This window comes from Musca vetustissima, unplaced genomic scaffold (assembly GCF_032173495.1).
Source record: "Musca vetustissima isolate MV318-11 ecotype Yass unplaced genomic scaffold, APGP_CSIRO_Mvet_v1 utg98279, whole genome shotgun sequence".
Classification (NCBI taxonomy): domain Eukaryota; kingdom Metazoa; phylum Arthropoda; class Insecta; order Diptera; family Muscidae; genus Musca; species Musca vetustissima.
The window spans coordinates 6067-17402 of record NW_026883880.1 but is presented as its reverse complement, the minus strand read 5'-3'; the positions used below and the strand labels follow the sequence as shown (position 1 = coordinate 17402).

At 35.8% G+C, this 11336-nt stretch overlaps 1 protein-coding gene across 1 annotated transcript in view; it reads right to left on the bottom strand.

Annotated features, from left to right (window-relative positions):
• The window catches only part of LOC133330875 (transient-receptor-potential-like protein), a 35820-nt gene extending 29129 nt beyond the window's left edge, over nt 1-6691 (bottom strand). The window contains exon 1 of the mRNA XM_061539278.1: nt 6649-6691. Within this exon, the coding sequence (XP_061395262.1) occupies nt 6649-6681 (33 nt within the window). The 5' untranslated portion in view covers nt 6682-6691. The remainder of the gene's footprint in view (nt 1-6648) is intronic.
• Nucleotides 6692-11336: the final 4645 nt, after the last annotated feature.

Here is an 11336-nt window from a genome sequence, read left to right as displayed (position 1 = left end):
ATGGTAAATTGACATTTTAGGTTCTGAGAGAGTAAATACCACCCGACAGAAATTTTCCAATGAAGTACCAGGTTCCGATATGGCAACAATTTAACGGCCTAGCCCTTGTCAATCGCTATCCCAAAAAAAGAGGTCTTGAAATATATACGCCTTACATGATGCATTAGACCTTGAATAATATTATTTAAAAACTCTACGCCTTTACTCATCGTGATGGGACAAGGGTGCGTATTGCTTATGTCCATACTTATACGCACATACGTCCCTCAAGTGCAGAATCTTTTAAACTTTTTCAGAAAATCATTCTAGCCCATAAGAATTTCATGTATTTACATTATCTATTAGCTATGAACTATGCAAACTACCTGAGCCCTCAGTTCACCTATAAAGCCTTCGGATCCTTCCATCTATTGAGACACCAACCAGCTCGTCTATGAGGCTACCTACGGCTCTAATGGAGACTGATATATCAGCTCGTCTATCTCAGCCTTATGTTTGTCTATAGAGAATCAATTAAGGTCCGCATAAGACTTAACCTCGTTTATAAAAACGGCTCAGAAAGACATCTGTTCGTCTATAGAGACTGTGTGGGCCTTCAGTTCGCCCATAGAGCCTGTATGGCATACAGGTCGCCTATAAAGGAGGTTTGAGCATTCAGTTCGCCTATTGAGCCTCCGTTCAGATCTATCTAAGCTTTCAGTTTGCCAATAGCTGTTCAGTAGAGGCTGTCTGATGATCCACTTTCCGGGCCTACTGTCTGAGCATCCAATTATACTTTAGAGACTTCATAAACCTTAAACCAGTTTAAAGAGACTGTATGAGCTTTCAGTTCGTCTATAGAGCATCACTTCGGGTCAGAATGAACCTTAACCTCCGTTTAGCCGGCTATCTGAACTTTCATTCGTCTATAGCAAATATCTGAGTCCTGAAATCGTCTCTGGACACTATCTGAACCTTATGTTTCCTTCAGTTATTCCACAGATATTGGATAGGCTCTTCCATTCGTCCAAAAGAGACTGAGCCTTCAGTTTACCTGAAGACATTTTATAGGTATTCAGGTCCTCTATAAAGACTATATAGGTTTTCAACAATCTCAGCCTTCAGCTCGTATACATAGTATTCCTTCAAATATGTCTACGCTTTCGGTTCGTCTATAGAAACTGTCTGAGTCTTCAGTTTAGTTATAGATAATGTTTGATCCTTCTACTTTTCTATAGGTCTGCAATGTCTATTGTCTATGTAGGTCTTTCTGGACTCTAAGTACGCCTACTGAGGCTGTCTAAACCTTCAGTTGTTCTCTAGACATTATCCGAGCCTTCAGTTCATTTTTTGAGCCTGGCTTCTGCTCTGTCTGTGTCTTCAGCTCTTCTTCTATCTAGGCCTTCCATTCCTTTATAGAGACTGTCTGAGCCTGTAAAGAATGTATGGATATTCAGGTCCTCTATAAAGACTATCTAGGTTCTCAGTTCGCCTATTGAGCTTCCCTATAGGTATGTTTAAACCTTCAGTTCTCTGTCGTTACTACCTGAGGCCTACGTTCATCCATAGAGGCTGCCTGAACCTTCAATTCGTCTATAAAAAACAATCCCAGCCTTCAGCTCGTATGCAGAGTATCCCTTCAAATCTGTCTGAACTTCCGACTCGTCTATAGAAACTGTCTGAGTCTTCAGTTTAGTTATGATAATTTTTGATCCTTCTACTTTTCTATAGGTCTACAATGTCAATTGTCTATGAAGGTCTTTCTGAGCTCTAAGTTCACATATTGAGGCTGTCTGAACCTTCATTTGCTCCATAGGTACTGTCGTAATCCTGGAATATTTTACAGAGACTGCCTGAGCCTTTAGATCAGCCTGAATCCCCATAATGTCCGTCTAAGTATTCAGCGCGTCAACAGTAACTGTCCGAGCCTTCAGTTCATCAATAGAGACTGCCTGATCCTTCAGTTCGTCTATGGAGACTCCCGTTAGGTTCGCATTTTCTCCATGGGTACTGTAGTCCCTATAGAATATTTTAAGGTTATCTTCTATAGAGAGAACACTACGATCGTCTACTGAGAGTATCTAAATCCTCAACTCAGTTCTAGATTGTGGGTTCTCAGTTCTACATTTAGTTCGTTTATAGTAAATTCTGGGACTTAAGCTAGTTTATAAATGCTCCCTTGCTCAGTCTGAGACCTGATGTTCTGAATAAAAAACTGCGGAGATGCCTTAAAAATATTCTTTAAACAAATCTATGCCTTGTCTAAGGTCTTAAAAAATATTATTTAAAAAATCGATGCCTTTCAAAGGCCTTAAAATATTCTTTAAAAAATCGATCTCGTTTCTAAGATTTTAAAAATTATTCTTTAAAATATCTACGCCTTGCTGAAGGCTTGAAAATATTCTTCAAAAAGTCTAAGCCTTGTCTAAGGCATTAAAAAATATTCTTCAAAAAGTCTAAGCCTTGTCTAAGGCATTAAAAAATATTCTTCAAAACCTCTACACCTTGTACTACGGTGCGTATTGCTTATGTCATTACTTATACGCACAAATGTCCCTTAAATGTAGAACCTTTTAAATTGTTACCGAAAATTATTGGTTTCCAAACCACTGTCTCTCCGCCTCAATATCTCATTAAGTCACTTTCCTTCTCACCTCACGAATTTTCTTACATTAATAAGCATTTTAACATGTAGTTATCAGATACTTTCCGCACCACCTCAACTACCAACCAAGCACCTCATCATCGTCAGCATTCACATCATTTATACAATCCCCATGCATCCAGCCATGAAAATATAAGAACCACTTTAAGATGAATACGAACAACAACAACAACAAGAAAACCTACAATTTAAATCCGATTTAAATACAAAAAAAATCCGACAGAAGAAGGGAAGAGTAGTACCTCCCACATTCCCACATAAGTGGAACACATAAAATTGTGTTAGCTGGAAAAATATAAAAAAGAGCACAAGCATTCCATTCTTTCTGTTAGCTATGGCTTCAGCTTCATAAATAAATCCACTCAAGTTTGCTACGTAGGTACTCATCTTCTTTAAATTATCATAATGTTATTTATGTTCTGAGTGCCGGGTGATAAACAATCATATGCGAAGAAAATGCTTGCCAGTTCTTCTGTCAGTCAGTCAGTCAGTCAGTCAGTCAGCGGGCCTATCCGCTTAGCTATGTAGCAATGCCTGTCTGCAATGATGTCTAGAAATAAATCTACAGATAATTAAATGAAAGAAATGTGAATTTGATTTTTTGTAGAAAATATCGAATAAAATTTTATGTGTAAGGAGATAAGGTTGAAGGAATTCAAATAGCAGCGGAATTGAAGATAAGAAATTTAAATTTATATTTTTCCGCATAGATAATATTATGAAATGTTTTTTACATAAAAATAGTCCAATTCAAATCAATATATTGAAATAAATAATGATAATTAAAACCAAAGGTACCACTAGGCATATACGTATGGGCATAACTAATACGCCAGTACGTCAGACGTATACATCATCGATAGGAAAAACATATAATTAAGCGAAAGACTTCGAATGTTTATATAGAATAACTGAAGACTCTGACAGTCTTTATATAAATTGAAGGTACAGACAGCCTCTGTAGAAAAGGTGAAAGCTTCGACAGACCTCTAGGAAGACCTTATAGGCAATATGAGAGCTCAGGTAGTTTCTATAGACAAAGTGAAGGTTCGGACAGTCACTTTGGGATAACTGAAGGCTCAGGCTTTTTTGTAGTGAAGTAAAAGGCTCAGACAGTCTCTGTAAAAAATCTGAAGGCTTAAACAGGCTAGCTTTGGGCTAAATCATGCATGAGAGGAGTCTCTATAGAAGAGCAGAATGTTTAGACCGTTTTAATAGACGAACCGAAGGCTCGCACAGTCTCTGTAGATGAGCTGATGACATGCTTGAATGTATACTTTATAGACAAGCTCAGACAGCCTCTCTAAGCTTTAGTGTCTGAAAGTCTCTGTAGATGACCTAAAGGCTCCAACCGTTCCTATATACGAGCTTAGGGCTCTATCAGGCATGAGGGGAGTCTCTAAAAAGGACAGGATGTACAGACCGTTTTAATAGAAGAAGTGAAGGCTCTCACAGATGAGAGCACCTATATTTTATTGATATATTTTATTGATATCCTGAATACTCAGTTTGTCTTTAGAAGAGCTTTAGGCTCAGACAGTCTCAATAGATGAAAATAAAACTCAGATAGACCTGAAGCGAAACTGTATAGGCGAGTTAAAGGCTCAGACCGTTTCTACAGATGAACTAAGGCTAAGACAGGCTCTATGGGTGAACTCAGAGTTCAGACAGCCTAAATAGAAGAGGTTCATGCAGGTATATATATAGAAAAAGTTCATGTAGTCTCAGTCCTTATAGTCGATCATAGGGCTCAATCAGAAATGACTGGAGGCTTGAAAGGAGACTATATATTTGAAGGCTCAGACAGTCTCTAGAAATTAGCTGGAAGCTCTGACAGACATGAAGGGAAACTATAGGCAAGTTGAAGGCTCAGACTTCCTTTATAGATGAGTCTCCATACAAGGACATAAAGCTCATATAATGTTTATAGAGGAAATGGTGGCTCTAAAAGTCAGTATAGACCAGCTGAAGGCTCCGACAGTCACTTTGAGCGAACTAATGGGCCGGGCAGTATCTACTGATGAGTTTAAGACTCATCTAGATCAGAGGGGACTCATCTAGATCAGTGGGCAAGTTGAAGGCTCAGACGGTTTCTATAGGTGAAGTAAAGACTCAGACAGCCTTTATAGAAGATCTTGGAGCTCAGACAAAACTGAATGGAGTCTGTACAGAAAAAATAATGCTCAAACAATCTCAATAGGCGTACTGAAGGCTATAAAAGTCAATATAGGCTAGCTGAAGGCTCCGACAGTCTCCAAAAGCGAGCTGAAAGCCCAGACAGTCTCGACATCCCATCTGAGCTGAAAGCCCAGACAGTCTCGACATCCAATCTGATGGCTCTAAAAGTCTTCATAGACAAGCTGAATGCTCCGACAGTCTCTATAAACGAACTGAAAGCCCAGACAGTCTCTACATCCAAGCTGAAGGGTCATACAGATATGAAGGGAGTCTGCACAAGTAGGATGAGCCTTCAACCTACTTATATACGAACTGAAGCCTTACACAGCCTCTGTGTAATAGCATAGAGGGTGTGTAGTCGTATATAGTGACTATCTGAGCCTTACCGCTAGAAGCACAAAAGAATAAGGCAGTTTCTATCACCAATTGAAGGATCAGGCAATATCTATAGTGGAGCTTAAGGCTCAGATAGTCTTCATAGAAGAACTGAAGGCTTAGACAGCCTCTGTAGAAGAACACAGACCCTTTCCGCAAATCATAAATACCATAGATAAAGGCTCCGACAGTCTCTATAAGCGAACTGAAAGCCCAGACAGTCTCTACATCCAAGATGAAGGGTCAAACAGATATCAAGGGAGTCTCTAATAGTAGGATGAACCTTCATCGTACTTATATGTGAACTGAAGCCTCACTCAGCCTGTGTAGAATAGCTTAGAGACTGTGTATTCGTCTATAGCGACTATCAGAGCCTTCCTGCTAGAAGCACAGAAGACTACGGCAGTTTCTATCACCAATTGAAGGATCAGACAATATCTATAGTAGAGCTTAAGGCTCAGACATTCTGTATAGAGGAACTGAAGGCTTAGACAACCTCTGTACAACAACTCAAACCCTTTCCACTGATCCCGTTTATTAATATTTTCTAAGTACTTTAATGTCGAAATCAACAAAATAGCCACGCGAACGAAATCTAATAAAAATATTTTTTTATTCTTTTATTTAAATCTGTATCAAAAGATTTATTTACACCAATAATCGACAAAGACTAATTAAAGTTTAAAAATGACCATCGAAAAAAATCCTGCTATTACACAAATTCCAATGTTATCAATAATTTGTTGCGCAAGAAATTGACATTTTTTAAACCCTTTATTGCCATTCTGGGGATTTATCCAATTATTTTAGTTATTTTTCCAATTGATTGATTTGTTTTAATGAATTAAATATTAAGCGACTTCTATCACTGGTCTGGCGGAAAGTGATGAACGCATTTGGCATATTTTGCAAAAATTTAATTTTTGCAATTAAATGAAAATAAAGTGAAAATAACACTTGAAAAGTTCCGCACTTGAAAAGGGAAAATGTAATTATTTGCAACTAACTAAAATTGAGGAAAGGAAAGGGAGAGCGTATAAGTGCTGGCAGTAATCATACGCACTATAGTGCAAGGGGAAAAGGGAGCGTATACGTGTGGACACTACTCATGCGCACCCTATGTGGGGGGTGAAACAGGACAGGTGAATTATTTTGTTATTTAAATTGTTATAAAACTTGTTTTTTCTGCTTCAAAAATTCCACAAATCATAAATACCATGAAATCTGCCATTTAAAAAAAAAATCTACAACTACTTCTACAAAACTATTTCAAAAACTCATTGAACATTTTTTTAGGGCCACTAAAACGTTTACGAAACTTCAACTTTACAATTTACAATAACAAAATTTTTATACATTTTTTTCTAGTTGCTACACAATAATAAAAAATATTTTTACATGTTCACAAAAAATGTGTGTTGTTGTCGTTGTGGGGTTTTGGCATTACTTACACCTTTTTGATCTTTACGGTTTAGTAGAACCATTTTTTTGCTGTTCTTGTTGTCGTTGAGAATGAAAACTTAAAATTTCATAGAACTGCTCCAAAATGTCACAGAAGTTTGCTGTTTGAATTTCTAGTTTGGGCAGCTTGGAGATCAAAAAACTTTGTTTCAAATCACCAAACCAACAAAAAAAATCACACAAGAAAGCAACACATTTGGCCATCCGGTTTTTTGGCAAACGGAAGTCTGCCTTTGAATTGTTTTGCTTTTTATTTCCGCATAAAAATGGTCCGCAGTTAAAATGTCACCTGGTTTCCGTTTTGGAGATGTTCGACAGACGGCGTGCGATTGTTTTTTGTTTAGTTGTCTGTATTTGCAAAATCCTTTGGCAACAATGTTTGGAGAGTTTTCTCTTTTTTCCCCCGCTTGGCGAAAATTATTTTGTCTGTTTTGTAGCCAAACTCACATTTGAAAACCTTTGTTTATTGTTATTTTTCTAGTGGCACTTTCATTGGATTTTCATGACACTGTTTTTGTAGCACAATGTAAATATTTGGTATTAATTTTTTAGCTCTTTGGTTTTTGTTACTTTGTAGATTTTTTCTGGGTGGTATAGTTAAAATGCATGGGTCCGTTGCTTTAAATAATGAAAATTTGCGGTAATTTAGTGAGATTATTGAATTTAATGAAAACGTGTAACATGTGGCGTATGACTATTGACCGGTGAAATATTACTTATACGTGGGGTTGGACGATTTTGAAATGCGAGGACAAGACTTCATAGTCATAGGTGTACTAAAACATCAGACAATATATATAGACTCAGACAGACCTAAAGTTAGATTCTGTAGGCAAGCTGAAGACTCGGACAGTTTCTATAGACGATCTAAAGACTAATAAAATATGTATAGATGAGCTAAAGGTTTAGGCTATCTCCCTAGACAAATTAAAGGCTTATATATACGAGCTGAGGGCTCCGACAAAAGTGAAATAAGTATCTATAGCATCTATAGAATGAAGTATATAGCTGAGCTGAAGGCTCCGACAGTTTCTAAAGACGAACTGAAGTCTCAAACCACCTCTATAATACATGACAGCCTCTATTGATGAAGTGCTAGTTCGGATAGTTTCTATTAGCAAGTTGGCGGCTTAGACAATCTCTACAGATGAAATGTAGGCTCAGACAGGCCTAAGGGAAGACTTTATAGACGAGCTGAAAGCTCTGATAGTGTTTATAGATAAACTGAAGGCTCAGGTAGTCTCTATAGGCGAAATTGAGTCTCTTTAGACGAGCTGATGGCGCAGATAGTCTCTATAGACGAACTGGATGCTCAGACAACTTCTATAGAATAGCTTAAGGATCTGACGAGCTGAGGGCTCCGACAAAAGTGAAATAAGTATCTATAGCATCTATAGAATGAAGTATATAGCTGAGCTGAAGGCTCCGACATTTTCTAAAGACCAACTGAAGTCGCAAACCACCTCTATAATACATGACAGCCTCTATCGATGAAGTACTAGTTCGGATAGTTTCTATTAGCAAGTTGGCGGCTTAGACAATCTCTACAGATGAAATCTAGGCTCAGACAGGCGTAAGGGAAGACTTTACAGACGAGCTGAAAGCTCTGATAGTTTCTATAGATAAACTGATGGCTCAGGTAGTCTCTATAGGCGAAATTAAGTCTCTTTAGACGAGCTGGTGCAGTAGATAGTCTCTATAGACGAACTGGATACTCAGACAACCTCTATAGAATAGCTTAAGGATCTGACAGTTTCTGTAGATGAACTGTAGGCTCAGTAAGTCTCTGAAGATGAATTGAAGGCTCAGACGGATCGGAAGGGCGACTCTATAGGCGAGCTGAAAGCTGAGACAGACTCTTTAGAAGAGATTAAGCCTCCGAAATCTCTGTAAATTAACTGAAGGCTCATACAGATCTAAAGGGAGTCAATATAAGCGAACTGAAGGCTCAGACAGTTTCTACAATCGAGATGCGGACTAACACAGACCTAAAGGTTTAGATAGAGAGATTAAGGCTCGGACGGTCTTCATAGATGAGGATTTTTTAGAAAAAAATTTGTAAGGCCTAAAGGACTTAGACAATGACATGGCGTGCATTTGTTAAAAAATATTTTTTCAAAGGCTCAAACAGGTGTAATTTTTTATAGACATTTTTTGAAGATTTCTGACAGGCCTGGATTTTTTAAAGAATAATTTTCAAGGACTAGAATTGTTTCTGGGTCTCAAACAGACGTGGATTTTTAAAGAATATTTTTTTCGAAGAATATTTTTCCAAGGACTCAAACAGACGTGGATTTTTTAATATTTTAAGGTCCACCCTGTTGTCTGTTCAATAATATTTTCAACGCGGTGCAGATACCATGAATTTTAAATAAAATTATTTTTAAGTCCACACTAATTACAGGACCTACCGAGCCGCGGATTGTCTGTTAAAAGTAGAGGCTTCTGATTAGTTTCTAAGTTTCTTCTTACGTTTTTAAAACATATTTTTTATGCTATGTCGAGCATTGAATTCTTGGGGTTTTTGAGAATATTTTCAAGGCTACGCTGAGCATTTTTGTTATGGTACCGAAGGGTCAATTTTTTTCTTCATTTATATTTTATTATTATTATTTTTATTTCCACTTCATTTTATTATTTTTCTTCTCTATTTTTATTCACTTTTCTTATTATTTGTCCCCTTTTTCTTTCCAAAATAAGAAACAAAATATTTTTTTAATATACACTAGAGATATTGTTCGTTATTCCGTTGTGGGCGCTTTTAAATCTACACGAAAACTGTCCGAAACAACAGGGCAGACAAACACACACCAAAATTCAGATATTGGCGATCGCTAGTTCCACTCAGCTGGATATGGAGCCAAAATAATTTTTAATTGAAAGAAAAGAACAAAAACACAATCAATTATATTTTCGAAATTTTTCATTTTTCTTTTAAGATTTTTGTTTTTTACTTTTCAATTTTTTTTTCAATTACAAACCAAAATAAGAAATAATAATAATGAATGGCAGGAAGAAAAAGAAATAAATATTTCATTTTCCATTGAGCCAGCCACAAAAATAAATAATTTTTGCTTTCAATATTTTATGGCTGTTGTTCACACTTAAGAGATGGAATTCCAAAATATCTTCCATCAAGAGTGATAAACAAAATTCAGTGATGGCCGAAAGTGCACAAGATGGAATGACACAGAAAAGAAGTGGAATGATTTTTTTTGTATTTTGAATATAATAAATATTGGCAGCTACCACACAAAATTGAAAAAAGAGAGCTTTCAATTTGGCAAACTCAAAAATTTGTTACATCGACAATTTTTTGTTAATTATGGGATATATATATTCAAGATATAAATATATATTGTACGTACATATTTATATTTTTGTTGTCTTTAATTTTCATATTTTATTTTAATTGTTTATTTGAAAATGGGATATTATTATTATTTTTTCCAATTTTTTTTCTTTGGTGTTTCTAATTTTTATTTTAATAATTGTTTATTTTTTCTTTGGCTTTTTGGAAATTGTTTTGTGTTTTTATTTCTTCTTTTCTTGTTTATTGATTATCAAAATATTTGTGTGTTTAAAACAATAATTAAACATTTTCAGTAATTAAATGTAATTGTAATGTTTGCAATAATTTGATGCAAGAGCGATGTGGTTTTTTTGTAAACAATTTTTTGAAGAATTAACCCTTAAGGAGCTCCAAAAATTATTGCATTATAAATTAAGAAAACAACAAGGATATGAAAAATTAATCTAAATTATTATTTTGGAAAATATGTCTTTAATATTATGCATGTTTTTGATGAATTTTTTTAAAATCATATATTAACTTTTTGGCACTTAATGGGTTAACAATATTGGCCTTAGGTTATTAAATCATTTGTTTGTTAACATAATAAACAACAATTCATTTTGAAATATTACAAATGTAGCCATCATCTTGATGTGGCAGACCAACAATTAAAATTGATTGCCTTCTAAGAATTGAAAATCAACAAAAAATTAAGGACTTCAAGGTCGACACTTCAGAAACCTTCCAGCAAATACTGTTGTTTTTATCAACAGAAAAATATGTAGAGAGGAACTTCAAAGCTACTAAAATAAATCCCGATTCTAATATGGGGACTATATGAGATCATAAAGGTTTTGTACAATTTTATTTTTATACCCTTCACCACACTGTGGTACAGGGTATTATGTCTTTGTGCATATGTTTGTAACAGGCAAAAGGAAACGAGATAGACCAATAGTTCCTTTTGAGAATATGCATAGAATCACTTTCTGAGTCGATTTATGCCTGTCCGTCCGTCCGTCTGTTGGTGTTAAATTGTAAACAAAGTACAGGTCGCATTTATAATCCGATTTGGATGAAATTTGGCACAGCTCATTTGTTTGGCCCAAGGATGAACCCTATAGAAATTGGAAAAAATCGGTTGAGATTTAGATATAGCTCCCATATATATTTTCGTCCGATTTAAGGTAAATGGTACACCAAAGATTTTAATATCTTTCGATTTGCACGAATTTTGGTATAACGTACTGAATTGAGCCTTAAGTGATGTTTGCCATGTTTCGTGAAAATCGGTCCAGATTTAGATGTAGCTCCCTTATATTATAGATTGATTTTAAGTAATAAATAAAATATTCTCAAGGATTTCCTGAGCATCAGACAAAA